The 27,524-nt window shown below is 39.1% G+C and overlaps 1 protein-coding gene across 2 annotated transcripts in view; it reads right to left on the bottom strand.

Annotated features, from left to right (window-relative positions):
* The window catches only part of MOSPD1 (motile sperm domain containing 1), a 106,710-nt gene that overhangs the window by 12,705 nt on the left and 66,481 nt on the right, over nucleotides 1–27,524 (bottom strand). For both annotated transcript variants that reach the window (XM_053699269.1, XM_053699270.1), the window contains 3 exons: nucleotides 25,943–26,018; nucleotides 20,487–20,710; nucleotides 3,132–3,293 (listed from right to left, as the gene is read on the bottom strand). In XM_053699269.1, the coding sequence (XP_053555244.1) occupies nucleotides 3,132–3,293; nucleotides 20,487–20,710; nucleotides 25,943–26,018 (462 nt within the window). The remainder of the gene's footprint in view (nucleotides 1–3,131; nucleotides 3,294–20,486; nucleotides 20,711–25,942; nucleotides 26,019–27,524) is intronic.

Genomic DNA, 27,524 nt, shown 5'->3' with positions numbered 1-27,524 from the left:
AGTGTCTTTATGTGAAACCTTATGTGTAAGTGTGTGTTTCAGTGTATGAGTGTGTCTGTGTGTTTCTGTGTTTGTGTGTTACTACCTTTACAGCATTTCCAAGTTTGACTACACTTAAGCATAAAGTGCATATACGTTTTAGTCACTTGGTCAAAAATTGCACATGTCAAGGGGGTGGGAAGGGGCTGTTTCTCTGCACCCTTGACCTGTAAACTGTAAGCTCTTCGGAGCAGGGCCCTCCTCTTCTGTACCAGTTTTGTTTAGTCTGTTATGTATTTGTATCTTTTTCATTGTATATCCCTATCTCTGTACCCAGCATTACGGACGTTAGCAGCGCTAAACAAATAAATGATGATCATAATAATATTAAGACTATGTTATTTGCATTCTAAATTGTTTGCCTGTTGAAACTACCACCTATACTGAAAATATATGTGTAAATATATATGTAAACAAGATCCAGTCTCCCAGAAGGAGGTAGTACCCAGTGTGTGAATGCAATAAACTCTTATCAGCTACTTGTCTGATTACCTGGTCCCTTTGATGTTTCCCAATGACAAGAGAGCAGAGAGAGAGATACAGGGAAGGACAGACGATAAGGAGGCCCCTGTATACATAAAATAAGCAGGTCTGCTCTTCCTACAGGCTCAAAACATTTAAATGGTCATGTTCTTGAGAACAATGGATTGAGATTTCAATTAGCAAAAAGAGCTTATTAAAATACAAACATAAACACAAATAAGAGTACAGCATTTTCAAAATCCATAAGTACAGTTGACAGATTGTAACATTTGTACACCAGTGGTGCTCTTGGTTGGGGAAAATGGAGTGGAAAAAAAAAACCAAACATATGTCAACTTTTCAAAAGTACTTTTCTTCATCTACCCATTCTGACAGATCAATAATGTATCATTTTGAATTCACAGAAGTATTTTTGTTTGCACATTTACAAATATGATTCTTTAAAAAGTGATCTCTTAATTTCTAATATTTTTTTATCATGCATGTCACACACTGCTGGTGTAGGGGATGGCAATGTGCAGAAATGTTACCTTCTGTGGGTGTCTGTGTTTATGTCTTTGTGTTTTTGTTGGTGTCTCTATAAGTGTGTATTTTTTTCTGTGGATCTCTGTGAGGGTTTGTGTGTCTGTCTTTATGCATTTCTGTGGATGTCTCTGTGAGGGTGTGTGTATGTATGTCTTTGTGTGTTTCCTGTGGGTGTCTCTCTCTCTGTGTGTGTATGTCTTTGTGTGTTTTCTGTGGGTGTTTGTGAGTGTGTATTTATTTTTTTGTTTTCTGAGGCTGTCTCTGTGGGTGTTTACTTGGGTATATGTGCAAGTTTGTGTTTTGAGTTTGTGTGTGTCCATTATCTGTTCCTTTTTAGGACATTTTGACCTTACTACTGATTATTCACATCTTTCTACAGACTTTGAGACTAATTAGACCTTTCTGGAAGTCACCAATCTACCACTTAACCTTTAAATTATTGTTTAGGCAGTTCAGAGCCCTTCCTTAAAGCCACTGCATGCTCTTGACATCATATGGTTGTTATCTTCCTTGACCAAAAGATAATGAGAACTCCATATTTTGTCTTGTAAATCTCGTTTTTGGACAAAACTGTAGTCTACCTCATTACTTGTCAGGTCAATGTAAACAAGTGCTGAGTGTCTGTGTGGGTGTCTGTGTCTGAGTGTGTTTCTTTGTGTGTCTGCTAGAGTGTCTATATGTGAATCCTTATGTGTGAGTGTGTGTGTGTTTCTTTGTGTGTCTGCTAGAGTGTCTATATGTGAATCCTTATGTGTGAGTGTGTGTGTTTCTTTGTGTGTCTGCTAGAGTGTCTATATGTGAATCCTTATGTGTGAGTGTGTGTGTGTGTTTCTTTGTGTGTCTGCTAGAGTGTCTTTATGTGAAACCTTATGTGTAAGTGTGTGTTTCAGTGTATGAGTGTGTCTGTGTGTTTCTGTGTTTGTGTGTTACTACCTTTACAGCATTTCCAAGTTTGACTACACTTAAGCATAAAGTGCATATACGTTTTAGTCACTTGGTCAAAAATTGCACATGTCAAGGGGGTGGGAAGGGGCTGTTTCTCTGCACCCTTGACCTGTAAACTGTAAGCTCTTCGGAGCAGGGCCCTCCTCTTCTGTACCAGTTTTGTTTAGTCTGTTATGTATTTGTATCTTTTTCATTGTATATCCCTATCTCTGTACCCAGCATTACGGACGTTAGCAGCGCTAAACAAATAAATGATGATCATAATAATATTAAGACTATGTTATTTGCATTCTAAATTGTTTGCCTGTTGAAACTACCACCTATACTGAAAATATATGTGTAAATATATATGTAAACAAGATCCAGTCTCCCAGAAGGAGGTAGTACCCAGTGTGTGAATGCAATAAACTCTTATCAGCTACTTGTCTGATTACCTGGTCCCTTTGATGTTTCCCAATGACAAGAGAGCAGAGAGAGAGATACAGGGAAGGACAGACGATAAGGAGGCCCCTGTATACATAAAATAAGCAGGTCTGCTCTTCCTACAGGCTCAAAACATTTAAATGGTCATGTTCTTGAGAACAATGGATTGAGATTTCAATTAGCAAAAAGAGCTTATTAAAATACAAACATAAACACAAATAAGCATAAAGGAGCAATTTCCCATACTGCTGCTGATATAACAGGCCATTGAGAACACATTAGGGAGAAACCAATTTTACAGTATAGTGTCCCTTTAACTTTTCTAAAATGTTCAGAGGATAAAAATTATAAATGCATAGCACATGATCTGATAATTCTTACTTTGTAAACCAAAGGTTTTAACAATTTACACTTATTCAAAATTGTTGCAGAATATAATTTTCTTTTTTTTTTAATCAAGCAGAATGTGTTATTTTAAAAACATATTAAAGTAAGAAAGTAACACTTGAAAAACTACACAATTTAGTCTATGAAGAAACTGTAAATAAATGTGCATTTAGGTGTCTGGATAAAAATAATCATGTTTCTTAGGGAACTGATCCGTTTTAAACTGCACAACGTACAAAATCACAGTACAGAATAAATGTGAACGGTGTATTAAGAAATGTGTTTCTCTCATGGGGAATTGCACTGCGTAAAAATAGATCTGACTATACCTAAAACATAGGCAGCCACAAGTTTCTGATTCACACTTAAGTGGAGGTAGAGAGGCACCATGGATTCCATTTCCCCTAAGGTGGGCATCATCAGTGCAGCAATGCAAACCATGCCAAGGAAGACCATCAATAGGCTCGGCCCTGAAGAGGAATTTCTTACATCTACAAAATAGAACACACTTTTTTTTAGATGCAAAATCATGTTTCTATCTGATTCCTTATATACACTTATGTAGCAGACTGAAGTTGACCCTACAGTCATTTTATATACAGTAGAGATATATTGAAAACAGGAATACATTTTCCAAAATAAACACACACGTTTAAATGTACAAACACACATGCACACTTATATACAGTATGTACAAACACACATGCACACATATATACAGTATGTACAAACACACATGCACACTTATATACAGTATGTACAAACACACATGCACACTTATATACAGTATGTACAAACACACATGCACTTATATACAGTATGTACAAAAACATATGTATGTATATAAACATATAGAGTATATGTATACAAGCACACCTACACACATTTAAACACACACATATATATATGTATATATATATATATATATATATATATACTCCAAAGAAACAACTTGCACCCGGTTTCTTCAATAAGGATGTTACCACTTTATTCACATATTGTGGTACACTTCACATCCAAAAACATCTGTTTTTGGATGTGAAGTGTACCACAATATGGCCTAGATTACGAGTTTTGCGTTAGAGGCTATGCGGTGCTAACGAGCAGTTTTGTCTCACCACTCACTTTCCTACTGCGCTGGTATTACGAGTTTTCAGAAACCCGGCATTAAAAAACAAGAAGTGAGCGTTGAGCAAAATTTTGCTCATTACCGCACTCCAATACCAGCGCTGCTTAAGTCAGCGGTCAGCCGGTCGTACGTGCTCGTGCACGATTTCCCTATAGGAATCAATGGGGAGAGCCGGCTGAGAAAAAGTCTAACACCTGAAAAAAAAGCAGCGTAAAACTCAGTAACGCAGCCCCATTGATTCCTATGGGGAAATAAAATTTATGTTTACACCTAACACCCTAACATGAACCCCGAGTCTAAACACCCCTAATCTTACACTTATTAACCCTAATCTGCCGCCCCCGACATCGCCGACACCTACATTATATTTATTAACCCCTAATCTGCCGCTCCAGACACCGCTGCCACCTACAGTATATGTATTATCCCCTAATCTGCTGCCTCCAACATCGCCAACACCTACATACTATTTCTTAACCCCTAATCTGCCGCCCCCAATGTCGCCGCAACCTACCTACACTTTTTAACCCCTAATCTGCCGCCCCCAACGTCACCGCCACTATAATAAACATATTAACCCCTAAACCGCCGCACTCCCGCCTCGCAAACATTAGTTAAATATTATTAACCCCTAATCTGCCGTCCCTAACATCGACGCCACCTACCTACATTTATTAACCCCTAATCTGCCGCCCCCAACATCGCCGCAACTATATTAAAGTTATTAACCCCTAAATCTAAGTCTAACCCTAACACCCCCTAAATTAATTATAATTTAAATAAATCTAAAGAAAATTACTATGATTACCTAAATTATTCCTATTTAAAACTAAATAATACTTACCTATAAAATAAACCCTAAGCTAGCTACAATATAACTAATAGTTACATTGTAGCTATCTTAGGGTTTATTTTTATTTTACAGGCAAGTTTGTATTTATTTTAACTAGGTAGAATAGTTATTAACTATTTAATAACTACCTAGCTAAAATAAATACAAATTTACTTGTAAAATAAAACCTAACCTAAGTTACACTAACACTACACTATAATTAAATAAATGAACTAAATGAAAAGGAAATTTATGCTTACCTGATAAATTGATTTCTTCTATGATACGACGAGTCCACGGATTCATCCTTACTTGTGGGATATTATCCTCCTGCTAACAGGAAGTGGCAAAGAGCACCACAGCAGAGCTGTCTATATAGCTCCTCCCTTCTCTCCACCCCCAGTCATTCGACCAAAGGTATAGGAAGAGAAAAAAAAGGTAAAAGGTGCAGATGTGACTGAAGTTTTGAAAACAAAAATATAATATGTCTAAAATGAGGAGGGCCGTGGACTCGTCGTATCGTAGAAGAAATCAATTTATCAGGTAAGCATAAATTTTCTTTTCTTCTACTAGATACGACGAGTCCACAGATTCATCCTTACTTGTGGGATACAATACCAAAGTAACAGGACACGGATGAACGGGAGGGACAAGACAGATACCTAAACGGAAGGCACCACTGCTTGAAAAACTTTTCTCCCAAAAATAGCCTCCGAAGAAGCAAAAGTATCAAATTTGGAAAATTTGGAAAAGCTATGAAGGGAGGACTAAGTCGCAGCCTTACAAATCTGTTCAACAGAAGTATCGTTTTTAAAAGCCCATGTGGAAGCCAACGCTCTAGTAGAATGAGCCGTAATTTTGTCAGGAGGCTGCTGTCCAGCAGTCTCGTATGCCAAACGGATGATGCTTTTCAGCCAAAAAGAAAGAGAGGTAGCCGTAGCTTTTTGACCCCTACGCTTTCCAGAATAAACAATGAATAGAGAAGATGTTTGACGGAAATCCTTGGTCGCTTGTAAGTAAAACTTCAAGGCACAAACCACGTCCAAATTATGTAACAGACGTTCCTTCTCAGACGAAGGATTAGGACACAAGGAAGGAACAACAATTTCCAAGATAAAAGCTTAATATCCATGGAATGCATAGGTTCAAACGAAACCCCTTGAAGAACATTGAGAACTAAATTCAAACTCCATGGCGGAGCAATAGGTTTAAACACAGGCTTGATTCTGACTAAAGCCTGACAAAAACACTGAACGTCTGGGACATCCGCCAGACGCTTGTGTAGTAAAATTGACAAAGCAGAAATTTGTCCCTTCAAGGAACTAGCTGATAATCCGTTCTCTAATCCTTCTTGGAGAAAGGATAAAATCCTAGGAATCCTAACCCTACTCCATGAGTAGCCCTTGGATTCGCACCAATAAAGATATTTACGCCATATCTTATGGTAAATGTTCCTAGTGACAGGCTTTCGAGCCTGAATCAAAGTATCAATGACCGACTCAGAGCATCCCCGCTTAGATAAAATCAAGCGTTCAATCTCCAGGCAGTCAGCTGCAGAGAATTTAGATTTGGATGTTGGACCTTGGATGAGAAGGTCCTGTCTCAATGGCAGTTTCCACGGTGGCAGAGATGGCATGTCCACTAGATCTGCATACCAAGTCCTGCATGGCCACGCAGGCGCTATCAGGATTACTGAAGCTCTCTCCTGTTTGATTCTTGCAAGCAGACGAGGTAGGAGAGGAAATGGAGGAAACACATAGGCCAGGTTGAACGACCAAGGTACTGCTAGAGCATCTATTAGTACAGCTTGGGGATCCCTTGATCTGGACCCGTAACTATGAAGTTTGGCATTCTGACGAGATGCCATCAGATCAAATTCCGGTGTGCCCCATTGACGGATCAATGCCGCAAACACCTCCGGATGGAGCTTCCACTCCCCCGGATGAAAAGTCTGACGACTTAGAAAATCTGCTTCCCAGTTCTCTACTCCTGGGATATAGATTGCTGATAGGTGGCAAGAGTGAGTCTCCGCCCATCGGATTATCTTTGAAACCTCTATCATCGCTAGAGAACTCTTTGTTCCCCCTTGATGATTGATATATGCCTGAAGCGCATTGAATATTGCTCTCAATTCCAGAATATTGATTGGTAGAAGAGACTCCTCCTGAGTACAAACATCCTGAGCCTTCAGGGAATTCCAGACTGCACCCCAGCCCAAGAGGCTGGCGTCCGTCATCACTATAACCCATGCTGGTCTGCGGAAGCACAGATCCTGGGACAGATGATCCTGTGACAACCACCGAGTCTCTGGTCTCTTGATCCAGATTTATCTGAGGAGATACATTTGCATAATCCCCATTCCACTGTCTGAGCATGCACAGCTGCAGTGGCCTGAGATGAAAGTATGCAAATGGAACGATGTCCATTGCCGCTACCATTAATCCAATGACCTCCATACACAGAGCCACTGATGGCCAAAGAAGGGACTGAAGCGCTCGGCAAGTATTTAGAATCTTTAACTTTCTGACCTCCGTCAGAAATATTTTCATGTCTACCGAGTCTATCAGAGTTCCCAGGAATGGAACTCTTGTTAGTGGAACCAGTGAACTCTTTTCTATATTCACTTTCCAACCGTGAGTTCTTAGAAAAGCCAACACAATGTCCGTGTGAGATTTGGTTTGATGGTAAGTTGACGCCTGAATCAAAATATCATCCAGATAGGGCACCACTGCTATGCCCCGTGGCCTTATAACCGCCAGAAGGGACCCTAGCACCTTTATAAAAATTCTGGGAGCTGTGGCCAACCCGAAAGGAAGGGCCACAAACTGATAGTGTTTGTCCAGGAAGGCGAACCTGAGAAACTGATGATGATCCTTGTGGATAGGAATGTGAAGATACGCATCCTTCAAGTCCACGATGGTCATATATTGACCCTCCTGGATCATTGGCAAAATTATTCGTATGGTCTCCATCTTGAACGATGGGACTCTGAGAAATTTGTTTAGAGATTTGAGATCTAAAATCGGTCTGAAGGTTCCCTCTTTTTTGGGAACCACGAACAGATTTGAGTAAAAACCCCGCCCTGTTCCAGTTTTGGAACTGGACAAATTACACCCATGGTATAGAGGTCTTCTACACAGCGTAAGAACACCTCTCTTTTTGTCTGGTCTACAGACAAACGTGAAAGATGAAATCTCCCTCTTGGGAGAAAATTCTTGAATTCTAGTCGATACCCCTGGGTCACAATTTCTAATGCCCAGGGATCCTGAACATCCCTTGCCCAAGCCTGAGCGAAGAGAGAAAGTCTGCCCCCTACTAAATCCGATCCCGGATCGGGGGCTGCCCCTTCATGCTGTCTTGGTAGCAGCAGCGGTCTTCTTAACCTGTTTACCTTTATTCCAGGTCTGGTTAGGTCTCCAGACTGACTTGGATTGTGCAAAATTCCCCTCCTGCTTTGTGGCGGAGGAGGAAGTAGAGGGTCCACCTTTAAAGTTTCGAAAAGAACGAAAATTATTTTGTTTAGCCCTCATCTTAACAGTCTTGTCCTGAGGAAGGGCATGACATTTACCTCCAGTAATGTCGGAAATGATTTCCTTTAGTTCAGGCCCGAATAGGGTCTTACCTTTAAAAGGAATAGCTAAAATTTTAGATTTTGATGACACATCAGCAGACCAAGACTTAAGCCATAACGCTCTACGCGCTAAAATGGCAAAACCTGCATTTTTTGCCGCTAATTTAGCCATTTGAAAAGCGGCATCGGTAATAAAAGAATTAGCTAGCTTGAGAGCCTTAATTCTATCCAAAATATCATCTAATGGGGTCTCAACCTTAAGAGACTCCTTTAGAGCCTCAAACCAAAAAGCTGCTGCAGTAGTAACTGGAACAATGCACGCTATAGGTTGTAGAAGAAAACCCTGATGAATAAACAATTTCTTTAAAAGACCCTCTAATTTTTTATCCATAGGATCTTTGAAAGCACAACTGTCCTCAATAGGTATAGTTGTACGCTTAGCCAGAGTAGAAATAGCTCCCTCCACCTTAGGGACCGTCTGCCAGTAATCCCGAATGGTGTCAGATATGGGAAACATTTTCTTAAAAGTAGGAGGGGGAGAGAACGGAATGCCTGGTCTGTCCCATTCCTTAGTAACAATGTCCGAAATCCTTTTAGGGACTGGAAAAACATTAGTGTAAGTAGGTACCTCTAGATATTTATCCATTTTACACAATTTCTCTGGTGGTATTACAATAGGGTCACAATCATCCTAAAACCTCCCGGAGTAACAGGCGGAGGTGTTCAAGCTTAAATTTAAAGGCTGTCACGTCCGAGTCTGTTTGAGGGAACACATTTCCTGAGTCTGAAAGCTCTCCCTCAGACAGCAATTCCCCTACCCCCAACTCAGAACACTGTGAGGGTACATCGGAGATGGCCAATAAAGCATCAGAGGGCTCAGCATTTACTCTAATACCGGACCTACTGCGCTTACCCTGTAAACCTGGCAGTTTAGATAATACCTCTGTTAGGGTAGTAGACATAACTGCAGCCATATCTTGCAGAGTAAAAGAATTAGACGCACTAGAAGTACTTGGCGTCGCTTGAGTGGGCGTTAAAGGTTGTGACACTTGGGGAGAATTGGATGGCATAACCTGATTCTCTTCAGACTGAGAATCATCCTTAGACATACTTTTATCACCTAAAATATGTTCTTTGCAATGTAAGACCCTTTCAGTACATGAGGGACACAATGTAAATGGGGGTTCCACAATGGCTTCTAAACACATAGAGCATTGACTTTCCTCAATGTCAGACATGTTGAACAGGCTAGTAATAATCACAAAAAGTCTTGAAAACACTTTATTTAATGAAAAAAAAAACAATTTTAAAAACGGTACTGCGCCTTTAAGAAGTAAAAAAAGCGCACAATTTTTCCAAAACTAGTTTAAAATGTTATAACTCTCACAATTTTAGCATATATGTGACTTATCTTGTAACCTAAGATTGCACCACAAGTAAGGGACAAATTAACCCTTTATGAGAAAAACGTTACCCAAAAACGTTATAAAAAATAGATTAGCAACCCCCTGCACTTCGCCACAGTTCTGCTGTGGCGCCTACCTGCCCTCAGGGGTCTGAGAAATCTCACTATCACTTCATTAGGCTATGTCTTCAGCTTAGGCCCACCGGAGCTGGAGCTTGCTGCCTTCATATGAAAATCAACTGCGCATCTGAGGCGCAGGCCCCGCCCATCCTATGCGATGTCTCTCTGCCTAATAAAACCGCTGTAAAGCGGTGTAGGAACTAGCCATGTGGGTTTTTTGTATTCACAAATAACACCTATAAGCCATGTGAAACCCTCCAGTGCCATTAAACATAAAAATGTTTCCTCATAAAAACGTTATGTTGCCATTAAACATAAAAAATGTTTCCTCATAAAAACATTATGTTGTCAGTGTCAACCATGCTGCCATTCCTTTGCTGCATTTTAGCCCATAACATACAGGTCCCAGTAATACCCCTTCATATATGTAGGATTACTGCTTACCCCTTCCCTCATGGGAACTATGTCAGCCAGTTCTGAAATACATAGGCCTAGATTTAGAGTTCGGCGGTAGCCGTGAAAACCAGCGTTAGAGGCTCCTAACGCTGGTTTTAGGCTACCGCCGGTATTTGGAGTCACTCAAAAAAGGGTCTAACGCTCACTTTTCAGCCGCGACTTTTCCATACCGCAGATCCCCTTACGTCAATTGCGTATCCTATCTTTTCAATGGGATCTTCCTAACGCCGGTATTTAGAGTCGTTTCTGAAGTGAGCGTTAGAGCTCTAACGACAAAACTCCAGCCGCCGGAAAAAAGCAGGAGTTAAGAGCTTTCTGGGCTAACGCCGGTTCATAAAGCTCTTAACTACTGTACCCTAAAGTACACTAACACCCATAAACTACCTATGTACCCCTAAACTGAGGTCCCCCCACATCGCCGCAACTCGAAGAAATTTTTTTAACCCCTAATCTGCCGACCGCCACCTACGTTATACTTATGTACCCCTAATCTGCTGCCCCTAACCCCACCGACCCCTGTATTATATTTATTAACCCCTAACCTGCCCCCCACAACTTCGCCGCCAGCTACCTACAATAATTAACCCCTAATCTGCCGACCGCAAAACGCCGCCACCTACGTTATACTTATGTACCCCTAATCTGCTGCCCCTAACACCGCCGACCCCTATATTATATTTATTAACCCCTAATCTGCCCCCCTCAACGTCGCCGACACCTGCCTACACTTATTAACCCCTAATCTGCAGAGCGGACCGCACCGCTATTATAATAAAGTTATTAACCCCTAATCCGCCTCACTAACCCTATCATAAATAGTATTAACCCCTAATCTGCCCTCCCTAACATCGCCGACACCTAACTTCAATTATTAACCCCTAATCTGACGACCGGAGCTCATCGCTACTATAATAAATGGATTAACCCCTAAAGCTAAGTCTAACCCTAACACTAACACCCCCCTAACTTAAATATAATTTAAATCTAACGAAATTAATTAACTCTTATTAAATAAATTATTCCTATTTAAAGCTAAATACTTACCTGTAAAATACATCCTAATATAGCTACGATATAAATTATAATTATATTGTAGCTATTTTAGGATTAATATTTATTTTACAGGCAACTTGGTAATTATTTTAACCAGGTACAATAGCTATTAAATAGTTAAGAACTATTTAATAGTTACCTAGTTAAAATAATAACAAAATTACCTGTAAAATAAATCCTAACCTAAGTTATAATTAAACCTAACACTACCCTATCAATAAATTAATTAAATAAAATACCTACAATTACCTACAATTAACCTAACACTACACTATCAATAAATAAATTAAATACAATTGCTACAAATAACTACAATTACATAAACTAACTAAAGTACAAAAAATAAAAAAGAACTAAGTTACAAAAAATAAAAAAATATTTACAAACATAAGAAAAATATTACAACAATTTTAAACTAATTACACCTACTCTAAGCCCCCTAATAAAATAACAAAGACCCCCAAAATAAAAAAATGCCCTACCCTATTCTAAATTAATAGAGTTAAAAGCTCTTTTACCTTACCAGCCCTGAACAGGGCCCTTTGCGGGTTAGGGTTTGGGCCTGCAAAAGAGCTAACTGCTCTTTTAAGGGCAATGCCCATCCAAATGCCCTTTTCAAGGCAATGGGGAGTTTAGGTTTTTTTAAATAGTATTTTATTTGGGGGGGTTGGTTGTGTGGGTGGTGGGTTTTACTGTTGGGTGTTTGTATTTTTATTTTACAGGTAAAAGAGCTTATTACTTTGGGGCAATGTAATAAATCTAAATATAATTTAGTTTTAAATAGTAATAATTTAATTAATTATAGTAATTTTATTTAGATTTATTTTAATTATATTTAAGTTAGGGGGTGTTAGGGTTAGACTTAGATTTATGGGTTAATACATTTACGAAGTTTACGTAAGTCGTTTTGCGGTAATGCCAAAATAGTGTGCTGTGACCCTAAACCTTCAAGACTCATAATACCAGCAGGCGTAAAAAAGCAGCGTTAGGACCTCTTAACGCTGCTTTTTTACCCTAATGCACAACTCGTAATCTAGCCGCAAGTGAATAAAGTGGTAACATCCTTATTGAAGAAACCGGGTGCAAGTTATTTCTTTGGAGTGTGTTTGGAGACTCTGCACCGGCCATTATTACCTTACAGGGAGTGCTAAGGTTGTGTAAGATATGTATGTATGTCTGTATATGTATATATATATATATATATATATATATATATATATATACACACACACACAATATGATTTTATGCTTGTGGGGAATGTCACTGTACACCAGCTGTGGAAATTCTGCATCAGTTAGCGTCTATCCCACAGGCAAGTAGTACACAAAAATTGATTTTTTTTGTTTTGAAATAAATAACTTTCATTGAAAACCTTTGCCATGCACAAACATTTGTTACATATTAGTCCCCTTCACTGCTAAGCCTTTTTCACATCCCGGTGCAAAGCTGATTTTAAAGGGACATACTACCCGTATGCTTAATCACTTGAAAGTGCTGCAGCATAACTTTAAAAAGATGACAAGAAAATATCACTTGAACATCTCTATGTAAAAAACAGAATTTATGCTTACCTGATAAATTGCTTTCTCCAACGGTGTGTCCGGTCCACGGCGTCATCCTTACTTGTGGGATATTCTCTTCCCCAACAGGAAATGGCAAAGAGCCCAGCAAAGCTGGTCACATGATCCCTCCTAGGCTCCGCCTACCCCAGTCATTCGACCGACGTACAGGAGGAAATATGCATAGGAGAAACCATATGATACCGTGGTGACTGTAGTTAGAGAAAATAATTCATCAGACCTGATTAAAAAACCAGGGCGGGCCGTGGACCGGACACACCGTTGGAGAAAGCAATTTATCAGGTAAGCATAAATTCTGTTTTCTCCAACATAGGTGTGTCCGGTCCACGGCGTCATCCTTACTTGTGGGAACCAATACCAAAGCTTTAGGACACGGATGAAGGGAGGGAGCAAATCAGGTCACCTAAATGGAAGGCACCACGGCTTGCAAAACCTTTCTCCCAAAAATAGCCTCCGAAGAAGCAAAAGTATCAAATTTGTAAAATTTGGCAAAAGTGTGCAGTGAAGACCAAGTCGCTGCCTTACATATCTGGTCAACAGAAGCCTCGTTCTTGAAGGCCCATGTGGAAGCCACAGCCCTAGTGGAGTGAGCTGTGATTCTTTCAGGAGGCTGCCGTCCGGCAGTCTCATAAGCCAATCGGATAATGCTTTTAAGCCAAAAAGAAAGAGAGGTAGAAGTTGCTTTTTGACCTCTCCTTTTACCAGAATAAACAACAAACAAAGAAGATGTTTGTCTGAAATCTTTAGTAGCCTCTAAATAGAATTTTAGAGCACGGACAACGTCCAAATTGTGTAACAAACGTTCCTTCTTTGAAGCTGGATTCGGACACAAAGAAGGTACAACTATCTCCTGGTTAATATTTTTGTTGGAAACAACTTTCGGAAGAAAACCAGGCTTAGTACGCAAAACCACCTTATCTGCATGGAACACCAGATAGGGCGGAGAACACTGCAGAGCAGATAACTCTGACACTCTTCTAGCAGAAGAAACTGCAACCAAAAACAAAACCTTCCAAGATAATAACTTAATATCTATGGAATGCAAGGGTTCAAACGGAACCCCTTGAAGAACTGAAAGAACTAGATTTAGACTCCAGGGAGGAGTCAAAGGTCTGTAAACAGGCTTGATTCTAACCAGAGCCTGAACAAACGCTTGAACGTCTAGCACAGCTGCCAGCCTTTTGTGAAGTAAAACAGATAAAGCAGAGATCTGTCCCTTCAGAGAACTTGCAGATAATCCTTTCTCCAAACCTTCTTGTAGAAAGGATAGAATCTTAGGAATTTTTATCTTGTTCCATGGGAGTCCTTTAGATTCACACCAACAGATATATTTTTTCCATATTTTATGGTAAATTTTTCTAGTTACAGGCTTTCTGGCCTGAATCAGAGTATCTATTACAGAATCTGAAAACCCACGCTTTGATAAAATCAAGCGTTCAATCTCCAAGCCGTCAGTTGGAGGGAAACCAGATTTGGATGTTCGAATGGACCTTGAACAAGAAGGTCCTGTCTCAAAGGTAGCTTCCATGGTGGAGCCGATGACATATTCACCAGGTCTGCATACCAAGTCCTGCGTGGCCACGCAGGAGCTATCAAGATCACTGAAGCCCTCTCCTGATTGATCCTGGCTACCAGCCTGGGAATGAGAGGAAACGGTGGGAATACATAAGCTAGGTTGAAGGTCCAAGGTGCTACTAGTGCATCTACTAGAGTCGCCTTGGGATCCCTGGATCTGGACCCGTAGCAAGGAACCTTGAAGTTCTGACGAGAGGCCATCAGATCCATGCCTGGAATGCCCCATAATTGAGTTATTTGGGCAAAGATTTCCGGATGGAGTTCCCACTCCCCCGGATGGAATGTCTGACGACTCAGAAAATCCGCTTCCCAATTTTCCACTCCTGGGATGTGGATTGCAGATAAGTGGCAGGAGTGATCCTCCGCCCATTGAATTATCTTGGTCACTTCTTCCATCGCCAGGGAACTTCTTGTTCCCCCCTGATGGTTGATATATGCAACAGTCGTCATGTTGTCTGATTGAAACCTTATGAATTTGGCCTTTGCTAGTTGAGGCCAAGCCTTGAGAGCATTGAATATCGCTCTCAGTTCCAGAATGTCTATCGGGAGAAGAGATTCTTCCCGAGACCATAGACCCTGAGCTTTCAGGGGTTCCCAGACCGCGCCCCAGCCCACCAGACTGGCGTCGGTCGTGACAATGACCCACTCTGGTCTGCGGAAGCTCATTCCCTGTGACAGGTTGTCCAGGATCAGCTACCAACGGAGTGAATCTCTGGTCTTTTGATCTACTTTAATCGTCGGAGACAAGTCTGTATAATCCCCATTCCACTGTCTGAGCATGCACAGTTGTAATGGTCTTAGATGAATTCGTGCAAAAGGAACTATGTCCATTGCTGCAACCATCAATCCTATTACTTCCATGCACTGCGCTATGGAAGGACGAAGAACAGAATGAATTACTTGACAAGAACTTAGAATTTTTGATTTTCTGACTTCTGTCAGAAAAATCCTCATTTCTAAGGAATCTATTATTGTTCCCAAGAAGGGAACTCTTGTTGACGGGGACAGAGAACTTTTTTCCTTGTTCACTTTCCATCCGTGAGATCTGAGAAAGGCTAGGACGATGTCCGTATGAGCCTTTGCTTTTGACAGAGACGACGCCTGAATCAGGATGTCGTCCAAGTAAGGTACTACTGCAATGCCCCTTGGCCTTAGAACCGCTAGAAGGGACCCTAGTACCTTTGTGAAAATTCTCGGAGCAGTGGCTAATCCGAATGGAAGTGCCACAAACTGGTAATGCTTGTCCAGAAAAGCGAACCTTAGGAACTGATGATGTTCCTTGTGGATAGGAATATGTAGGTACGCATCCTTTAAATCCACCGTGGTCATAAATTGACCTTCCTGGATGGTGGGAAGGATCGTTCGAATGGTTTCCATTTTGAACGATGGAACCCTGAGAAATTTGTTTAGGATCTTGAGATCTAAAATTGGTCTGAATGTTCCCTCTTTTTTGGGAACTATGAACAGGTTGGAGTAAAACGCCATCCCTTGTTCTCCTATTGGAACTGGATGAATTACTCCCATCTTTAACAGGTCTTCTACACAATGTAAGAATGCCTGTCTTTTTATTTGGTTTGAAGATAATTGAGACCTGTGGAACCTTCCCCTTGGGGGTAGTTCCTTGAATTCTAGGAGATAACCTTGAGAAACTATTTCTAGTGCCCAAGGATCCTGAACATCTCTTGCCCAAGCCTGAGCAAAGAGAGAAAGTCTGCCCCCCACCAGATCCGGTCCCGGATCGGGGGCCATCCCTTCATGCTGTTTTGGTAGCAGTGGCAGGTTTCTTGGCCTGCTTACCCTTGTTCCAGCCTTGCATCGGTCTCCAGGCTGGTTTGGGTTGTGAAGTATTACCCTCTTGCTTAGAGGATGTAGAATTAGAGGCTGGTCCGTTTCTGCGAAAGGGACGAAAATTAGGCTTATTTTTAGCCTTAAAAGACCTATCCTGAGGGAGGGCGTGGCCCTTTCCCCCGGTGATGTCTGAAATAATCTCTTTCAAATCAGGCCCAAACAGTGTTTTACCCTTGAAAGGGATGTTAAGCAATTTTGTCTTGGAAGACACATCCGCTGACCAAGACTTTAGCCAAAGCGCTCTGCGCGCCACGATAGCAAACCCTGAATTTTTCGCCGCTAATCTAGCTAATTGCAAAGCGGCATCTAGAATAAAAGAGTTAGCCAATTTAAGTGCTTGAACTCTGTCCATAACCTCCTCATACGAAGATTCTTTATTGAGCGACTTTTCTAGTTCTTCGAACCAGAAACACGCTGCCGTAGTGACAGGAACAATGCATGAAATTGGTTGTAGAAGGTAACCTAGCTGAACAAACATCTTTTTAAGCAAACCCTCTAATTTTTTATCCATAGGATCTTTGAAAGCACAACTATCTTCTATAGGGATAGTAGTGCGTTTGTTTAGAGTAGAAACCGCCCCCTCGACCTTGGGGACTGTCTGCCATAAGTCCTTTCTGGGGTCGACTATAGGAAATAATTTTTTAAATATAGGGGGGGGAACAAAAGGTATGCCGGGCCTTTCCCACTCCTTATTTACTATGTCCGCCACCCGCTTGGGTATAGGAAAAGCATCGGGGGGCACCGGAACCTCTAGGAACTTGTCCATCTTACATAATTTCTCTGGAATGACCAAATTGTCACAATCATCCAGAGTAGATAATACCTCCTTAAGCAGTGCGCGGAGATGTTCTAATTTAAATTTAAATGTTACAACATCAGGTTCAGCTTGTTGAGAAATTTTTCCTGAATCTGAAATTTCTCCCTCAGACAAAACCTCCCTCCTGGCCCCTTCAGATTGGTGTGAGGGTATGTCAGAACAGTTATCATCAGCGTCCTCTTGCTCTTCAGTGTTTAAAACAGAGCAATCGCGCTTTCTCTGATAAGTAGGCATTTTGGATAAAATGTTTGCAATAGAATTATCCATTACAGCCGTTAATTGTTGCATGGTAATAAGTATTGGCGCACTAGATGTACTAGGGGCCTCTTGTGTGGGCAAAACTGGTGTAGACACAGAAGGGGATGATGCAGTATCATGCTTACTCCCCTCATTTGAGGAATCATCTTGGGCAATATCATTATCTGTGGCATCATTGTCCCTACTTTGTTTGGACACTATGGCACAATCATCACATAAATTTAAATGGGGAGAAACCTTGGTTTTCATACATATAGAACATCGCTTATCTGATGGTTCAGACATGTTAAACAGGCTTAAACTTGTCAACAAAGCACAAAAAACGTTTTAAAATAAAACCGTTACTGTCACTTTAAATTTTAAACTGAACACACTTTATTACTGAATATGTGAAAAAGTATGAAGGAATTGTTCAAAATTCACCAAAATTTCACCACAGTGTCTTAAAGCCTTAAAAGTATTGCACACCAAATTTGAAAGCTTTAACCCTTAAAATAACGGAACCGGAGCCGTTTTTACATTTAACCCCTATACAGTCCCAGGAATCTGCTTTGCTGAGACCCAACCAAGCCCAGAGGGGAATACGATACCAAATGACGCCTTCTATAAGCTTTTTCAGTGGTTCTTAGCTCCTCACACATGCATCTGCATGCCTTGCTCTCCAAAAACAACTGCGCATTAGTGGCGCGAAAATGAGGCTCTGCCTATGACTAGAAAAGGCCCCCATCTGAAAAAGGTGTCCAATACAGTGCCTGCCGTTTTTTTAAAACAATCCCCAAGACTATAATAACTATTTAGAGTTATAATCTGCAAAATATGCTTATCAAAGTAATCGTTTTAGCCCAGAAAAATGTCTACCAGTTTTTTAAGCCCTTATGAAGCCCTTTATTCTTTTACTTAATCTAAGAAAATGGCTTACCGGTCCCCATAGGGAAAATGACAGCCTTCCAGCATTACATAGTCTTGTTAGAAATGTGGCCAGTCATACCTCAAGCAGAAAAGTCTGCCAACTGTTTCCCCCAACTGAAGTTACTTCATCTCAACAGTCCTGTGTGGAAACAGCCATCGATTTTAGTAACGTTTGCTAAAATCATCTTCCTCTTACAAACAGAAATCTTCATCTCTTTTCTGTTTCAGAGTAAATAGTACATACCAGCACTATTTTAAAATAACAAACACTTGATTGAAAGATAAAAACTACATTTAAACACCAAAAAACTCTTAACCATCTCCGTGGAGATGTTGCCTGTGCAACGGCAAAGAGAATGACTGGGGTAGGCGGAGCCTAGGAGGGATCATGTGACCAGCTTTGCTGGGCTCTTTGCCATTTCCTGTTGGGGAAGAGAATATCCCACAAGTAAGGATGACGCCGTGGACCGGACACACCTATGTTGGAGAAAATGATATGATAAAATATATTTTGCCCCAAATTTTCTTCAGCTAACATTAGTAAGTGGTCTGTGAGCAGTTATCCTTCAGCTACTGCCAGCTGGAAAAATAAAAGCCAATCAACTTAATCAGTGCTGATGTCACACTTTGCTTTATTGTAATCACGAAATTTCATAGTAAATTTCCTTATACTGGTGAAAGAAAAAATGTGACTGAGCCTGCACATGCCATATGCACGCTCCCTTGCAAGTCACAGGACTAGAATCCTGATTGGCTGTTTATAGTCCCTTAACAATGGGATGTGGCTACTGAGGAAACTTTGAGGTAAAACATCCCAAGACAAACAGAATGACTTTATACACCATCCTGGAGTCATCTGACGATCATAAAACTACTGTAGAAGTCATTTGCACATCATCAGGCTTGTAAAGTCAGCTAAGGTAAAAATTCTGGCTGATGACTTCAGAATGATTATCAGATTACCTTACTGATTACTTTACAAGCATGAACATCCAGTAAATGACTCTAGAGTCATCTCATTTAAATATTTCGGCCTGTGGGCATACTTAAGGGTGGCTTCTGATGACTAGTCTGGAGTCATCGATTACATCAGAATGACTCCAATAAGATCATCCTTTTTGACTAGGGATCTTCCTTTTTTTACATAGAGATGTTCAGGTGATATTTTCTAGTCAGCTTGTTACTGCTATGCTGCATCACTTTTAAGTGCCTTTAACATTTAGGTATCATGTCCCTTTAAGCTGTTTTTTTGTTGTTTTTTTTGCTGTTGCTGCTGCTTACAACAGTATTGTAAGTCATTTTTTCAGTGAGCAACACAAATAATATGTTGAATTATTTTACAGCAGGCCCAGCAGATTCAATATATACTATTATTATATTTTTATTTTATGATGTCAGAAGACATGTATATTTTTGTTAAAGGGACTTTTAGGTCAAACCTTAAATGCACATAGATTAATTATATCCATGAATAGAAACATATTTGCAATATACAGTACATGTATTGGCAAACATGCTTCTATTAAACGTTATAACTGTTAGTGTTAACATTTTTCTCTGCATGTGAAGCATAGCTAGATATTCTCAGTGCACCAGCATTTTGTGTTATGTCAGCAATTAACAAATTGAGTCATTATCAGATGGTTCAAGCACCTTAGGCTCTCTGAGCAAATGCTGGTGCACGGTGCATACTTAAATACACATCTGAAACAGCTATAGATTTTATTAGAAGCATTTTTACAAAAATGCTTCTATTCAAAACTGAAATGTATCCATGTGGATTCCGATTTTGTCTGGAAGGTCCCTTTAAGATGTTAGTAAATAGCATTGCAAATAACCAGGTGTTACTGTGATCACCTTACTAATTGTCATCAAGGATAACCAAATACAAAAGAAAGGCCCATACAGGCTTTTTGGGGTTATAATATAAACTAGAAAGACCCCTTTGAGCTAGTGCAGAAACAGCATTTAAAACAACATTTTAAATATGCTGCCTGTGGTGGAAACAATGTCCTGTGTGCAATTCAAAATGATATACATGTCCCGTTCACATGATGAATTTTACCACACTGACATCTATCTTGTAAAATTTGTATTTCTTTTATTCATTTTCTAGAACACTTTACAAACCTGGCTGACATGGTGGCTGTTCAAAGAAGACACTTTCAGCTAAATGTTCTTTCATTCTTTTATCCTCCTCGTCATTGTGCTGTTGTTCCTTTGAGGACGGAAGGAGAGTGGCTATTACCTCTTTGCGTCCCAACGCCTTTCTCTGGCTTTGTTCAGATACTTGAAGACGGAATTTGTCAATGACACCAAAGTGATTGGCTCGGACATCTTTATGGCGAATAACACTGAGAAGCAAAATTACGGAGGTCACTTAAAACGTAGGGAATCACAAAACACAAACTCTAGCCAATCATTTTGTACGGTGAAAATGAATGCACATTTCAAATTATTCTTATTATATTAATTAAATAGGCTTTTTGATTGTCTCAAACATATTTGTTTTTATAATTTGTTGATGTTAACCTGCTCAGACTTGTGTGGTTCAGTCACTGGAATGGTTACATCAAATTTAAATTGAAAGCTTGAATAAAATAGATATTATTATCAACAATATTATATAAAATTATAAATACATAAGATACAAATACTAATCAAGCAATCTAGGAACATTATTTGTATTTATTTGACTAATCCTTTGCTTCCTATTGTGTTGTATATGGTGTGCTGTACTACCCCCCCCCTCCCTTATTTGCTCTGGTTAGTCTCAGTTTATGGAGATCTGCACAATGCTCTCCCACAGCTTTCTCAAGCAACAGTATCTAGCAGCAACAGCAAGGAGAGAGGGAAAATAATCTTGTGTAATGGCAGTCACACAGCACTGAAACATTAAAGAAGGTACATAAAAGTGCTTAAAGGGACAGTAAACATCTTGTAATTACAAGATATTTCTGTTGTGTTGCTATAGAAAAACATATCAGCCAGGTCTAAACATTTTTAAAACAACTTAACATAGTGTTTGCTGCGATTGTTATTCAATAGCCAAACTCCACCCACTACTTATCAATCTGGGCTTGAATCCTCAGAGGACAAGGCTAGCCTTGGTTGTAATGTTAATATAAAAGTCATTGTTTTACAGTCCTTATCTGTTAAAGCCAATGAGAGACAGATATGTAGCAGGGTTAGTCTTTAGAGTGCCTTTTCATTTATGAGAATTAGAAATGCCTCAATTTTTAGAACTAAATAACATGACAATGGGGAAAAATAAAAGTATATTGCAAAGTTGTTTTACTATGCATAACTAAACATTTTATATTAAAATTTCAAAGTGTTTATTGTCCCTTTAAATAATCAAATATGGCTGCCACTACGGGTGTATTTTTGCCTATGGAATGTAAGTTTATAGCTACAGAAATAGATTTATGAGGCAACAACTTCGCAGCATCCTGACTTGCTGCATTCCCAGATTTACTAAATATGTCATTTTTAAAAAAAATAATTTAACTTCTTTATTGGGGAGGCTCATAGGCACAGCAAGAAACCCCTTGGAAGCATTTGTTAGGTGGGGGTAATGTGACTTTTTGAAAGGGGTTATCACTGTGCGTTATGTTGCCTGGAAAAGCCTATGTATGGCTACCTGGAAGGGTTAATAGCTATCAATATGTAAAAAGGCAAAACGAAATGGATGGCGCTGGTCTTGATATGTAGTTAATTTCTAATGATAGATAGAAATGGACTTGATGTACAAGTTAAATCCGACAAAATGCAAACCTTTTCACTTGTTTTTATTGCTCTTGAAAAAGACGCTTGAGCGTTGAAACGCGTAGAGCTAAAATAAACCTTTTTATCTCTTATATTGGGAATCATTCTTTCCTGTGACAAGCCGGACTTTCTACTTTGTATAAGTAAGTTACTACATGATTTACAACAAAAGTTATTACCTTGAAATCAAAAAAATACTTTGCTCAGGTCTTTTTAAACTTTAGGACTTTGGATATATAGTAATATCGGTGCTGAGATATAATAATGCTAATACTATATAAAAAAAGAAAATAAAGATATCTCACACCAGCACTCTTAGTCCAATATGTTTTACTTAGTAACAGATAGTTTACAAATGCTTAAAACTATCTACTGTGCACAGTTAACATAACTAATACTTAGGCAGAGCATATGTAACAGGTTTATACACCCTATTAACATACAAAAGAATATTGAAACAAAAAAGGAAAAGGAAATATAAATAAAACATAAAATACTGAGGTAAATGCTCGCAATCAAAACAACAGATTATGATGAATAATAAAGTTCATGAGATAAAGTTCAGCGTAAATATACTTATCGTTGGCCAACGTAAATGCTGTATAGTAGCTGTCCTTGAAATAACAAGTTATCCCTTGAACCGATCATCAAAGATAAATCCACATAATTTGTAATCCGCCTGTGGCTTTTCTTTCGGTAAGAAGCAGTTTCTTCTCTGTAGCAAGGTGATCCTGGAGGGGGCTGCGTTCCACAGCCGAAGGCCGGTTGATCCCGGCACACACAAGCCGTGGCGTGTAATGTAAACGTAGCGATACTTCCTCCCTCTACACTCTGTTACTTGCTTATTTGCTGCTTGTCAGAAAGTCCTTCCATAGGAGCTGAACACTGTTTTGAATCTTCACAGTTGTACAGGCTATTGTGGGCGTTCTCCTCACTCTCGCTCAGATCAAACTGAGCCGTTAGAGCTTTTTTATCTCTTATATTGGGAATCATTCTTTCCTGTGACAAGCCGGACTTTCTACTTTGTATAAGTAAGTTACTACATGATTTACAACAAAAGTTATTACCTTACTGCTGATGGGGTTTTAATCCTTTTCCAGCCCAGCTGATAACACCTTTGAAAATTACCTGTTGATCCTTTGGAGAGAGACACACCTTAGAAGCTGAACTCACATTACTAAAGGAGTGAGTATATTGCACATTATTTTGTCGGATTTAACTTGTACATCAAGTCCATTTCTATCTATCATTAGAAATTAACTACATATCAAGACCAGCGCCATCCATTTCGTTTTGCCTATTGTCTGTACAGTCCCTGGGGAGAGACTGAGGAAGGGCAGCGGTCATCTGTATATTCTAACAAGGAGAGTATTGTTTTTTAGCACATTGTGTTGAGCATATTTTGTTTTTGTTAACATCTGACCTGTTTGCCACACATATTTTTGTACACAGCTATCAATATGTGGCTATCTGAAAGGGGTTAAAATGTGTCTCTCTTTGTTCAGTTGTCAGCAAGGAAAATATTACATATCTAGGTAGAAGCGGGAAGTGAGGGGAGGCAGAAAGCTTTTCTGTGCCTTTTATGTCAGTTGAAAATCTAAAATGAAACTGGCTGCCATCTTACTGTGATCTATATATTTATATTTATGATGTAAGTACACATTAAACAAGAAATCATTCACCATTCCACTTAGTCTGTGTCCCCAGACTGATGTATAACATCCATATCATTTGTTTTCTTATGTATAATTAAAGCACTAACGCTAAATTAATCACACTACCCTGAAACAGAGTATCTCAGTTACAAGTGACTGCACTTGATGTATGTTGTTAGTTAGCAAGATATGTAATAAAAAAAACATTCAACCATTTACAACCATTTACAACCTTATGAGGCCAACTGAAAGCATACACGTGCTAATTAGAAGTTAAAAATGCTAATATTTCGATACCTGCACCCAGTGTTTGAAAAAGTATAGCCCAGATAACAAGCGGAGCACTATTGATAACGCAGGGTGCTGCACTCGGTTTAGAGTGAAAATTGATATTACAAACCCATAGTAAAGAAGAATGATCAGAGAATGTTTAGCGCAGTCAACATCACTTTTGCACTCCCTATACATTCAGTGGATATTGCGCCCGCGTGACTCATATTTCAAGTTGAAAGTTATATGTTGTGCTTGAGCAAAACGCATAAAAGCGCCAAAATCTTAATTTTTACAATAATTTGTGTAATTTAGTAGTTCTCTGGGGTTTGTTTTTTTGTCTTAAACACCATTAAAACCTTCAACACTAAAGTGGAATGTCCTTGTACTGGCGTTCTGTATTATGCAAAGTATAACATATACTTTTACAGGACTATCGGTCCCTTCTTACATTTTATCTGTCCCAATTGTTCTGAAATGCGGCGATACTGTGTAACTGAACTGCAAGACAGAACATCTGGAAACCAGTGCAATTTTTTTAATCTGGACTCAAAAGTTAAAAAAAAGATAGATTCTTGTAATGTGTCTATATGAACTTAAATTACTACCTGTGTAATCACACAGAAAGGGCATTTAAAGAGCAGCAAAGGGCCCGATTTACTAAACCACAAGGGTGTTTTATTGCTTTCTAGGTCCTCAGAAAAGTCTGTGGAAAATGCCTGTGATAATAAGTAGTCACACTTTTATGATATAAGGGTTTGAAACGAGACCATAGGTTATATTTGCGCATTGATCTTTTTGTTATTTAACTAGGCCAACAAGGCCGGTGCCTAGAGCGCCAGATAGGGGATTATTTGGTGCTGCTAACTCTATACAGTAAATTAAATTATATAGGTGCACTGCTTACAATTTTTAGGGTAATCACTTATCAATGACAGGGACATAAGATGCCTTTGAGGAAAGATATCTGGCACTGTAATTTAAAAATGGGGCCTCATATAATTCTGTTTTTTATTTTTTTTATGAAAGAACACTTCTCTCTGTATCTAGTGAATCTTTATTTTTTTTTACGAAAGAGCACTTCTCTCTGTATCTAGTGAATCTTTATTTTTGGCACATTTATTGTCATTACATGAACAGAAGACTGACTACTAGACAATATATTTCTTCTTTGCCTTGCTTTTTTTCTTACAAAAATATCAAAGGATTGGTTACTCTAAGGAATGCTAATAATTGCTAACACAGAGCAAGCTGACAAAAATAAAAATGTCAGACAATATGAAATAACTGAATAACATTTAAAATGTATGTTTATCATTTGCTGCTACCCAACAACAAAAAATGCAGTTTCTTTGTACTTATAGCTTCATAATAATGCATTGCATTACCAAACCAATCAATGCTTTTCTGTTTTTCACATTATTTGGAGTCCAGTCCAGACAATTAACAGTTATTCTATGATCACTTTAGTTGCACTGTCATCACAAAAATTCTGCTTTCTCCTATTTCATACAGATAACATTTTCATTTTGTGTAGCAGTAGTGTACTGCTATACAAAATGAAAATATGTTATTTGTATCAAATAGGAGAAAGCAGCATTTTCTGAGGGCAGCAGGATTCTGAGTACCTAGGGCAGCACAAAACCTAAATACGCCGCTGAACTAAGCTGTTTAATTTTGAATGGTTTTGACATTGTTAATGTTCATGTAGTATCATACAAAACATTTTTTATAAATACCATTAATGTTCTTTCATGTGCATGCATGATAGAAATAATTTACACATGTAGTTAGAAGATCTATACTTCAGAATGAGTGAATATCGCTTTTACTACACTGACGGTTATTGCAGCAAAGGCATATTTACTTTAATTAGTGCTATATTATACTTACATATCAACACAGCATTGAGGTTTCACTGCACCAGCAGCATCTACTACAGCATATTTATTGGGTGATGTACAAAGAACTAGAAAAAAAAAAATATAATAATAATACTGTAAAATCATGACCAGTATTGATCACTAACATATCATACACTTTGTTTCCATTTACATGCCATTTTATTGTCAAGCCGTAGTCAGTAGCAGACCTACTCAACAGAGGGCACTGGTGCAAAATTCTTTTGGGCCTCTCAAAGGTAACTTAGTAATAAGCAATTATAATAATATACATGCTACATTGAATAATCATTTTGACTCTATACAGCATAGAAAATAGACAGATGGACCAGCAACCTACACTAATAAAAGGCTCCCCTATATTAGGATTCTGCACATTCTACAAATACCTATGTATAAACTGGCTGCTATGGGCCCCCCGGCACTAGGGCCCTGTTGCCACTGCACCTTCTGCACCAATGGTAGTTCCACCCCTAGAAGCTAACCTATGCACAGTAGGGACCACTCTAAGCTCAGTGTTAGATTTCGTTGAAGACCCAGGAAGCACTAAAAAGAAGGATGCGAGTGCAGCTGGAGTCCAGGGCAAAGAATCTAAGGTTTAGCGTTGCTGACACTGTGGGGTGTACTGTGTACATCTCAATGCCAGAATGGATTAAGTGGGGTGTGCTAAGTTTAGCGCACAGGATCTGCAGACTTCTAATAAGGTTGTGAACTGTGTGACCAGCACTGAAGATACGCTCTGTATCCAAAGTGACCCTATGGTCTGCTCTCCTGGTTTTGACCAGAGCGTGTACCTTGGTTTATGTATTTTGCCTGTACTTTGATTTATGTACTAATAAACTGGTTGCTGACTTTTGGAACAGAACTTTTTATTATTTATCTGCCTACCCCTTTTGCTGTAATGCCTGGCTTCTGTCTGTTAGTCTGGTATTTGACCCTTGTCTAAACACTGAGGATTCTTTTGGATATTCCTTGGCTGCCAACATCTGCCTAGGGACAACCTCGGCCTGTTCCTGACAATTGCCTGCAACACATCTCCTGCAAATTTGAAATTTGGTTCCAGTGTATAATCAAGGTAAATCCCTTTCTCCCTTATTTATTATTTTTTAAAATCGTTATTTTCTTCCCTCCTTATGTCCCTCCTATCTGGTGATCTTCCTCAGTCTAAAAACACAATATATTAATAATAGTGCAAATTATTCATGGTGAATGGATGAATTAACGTGGACTTTTAGGCTAAGATCCCAAATTCAGCAAATACTTTTTCTATATTAAGATTTTAGTGACTCAAAATGATTAAATTAGCAGAGATAGATATTACAAATTCAGTTGGCCTTTTCTCTCCTTCTTTAGCTCCTAAAGAGTCTAAATAGGCAATAGGCACAGAGAAAGAAGAAAAAACAGCAAATTGCTTTCTAGACTTATCCTAGAAATGATATACCTAAATAATAGTAAAAGAGTCACCAGTCTTGTATAGATCTAATGGTAATGTAGCTCAAATATATGTAGAATCAATTATTTAACTCTAATATACAGTTTAAATGTATATTACTTTCTAGGTTATTGAGCTTAAA

The sequence above is a fragment of the Bombina bombina genome, chromosome 1, assembly GCF_027579735.1.
Source record: "Bombina bombina isolate aBomBom1 chromosome 1, aBomBom1.pri, whole genome shotgun sequence".
NCBI lineage: Eukaryota > Metazoa > Chordata > Amphibia > Anura > Bombinatoridae > Bombina > Bombina bombina.
Note: the sequence above shows the minus strand (reverse complement) of the source record. Positions and strands in the feature narration are given on the sequence as shown.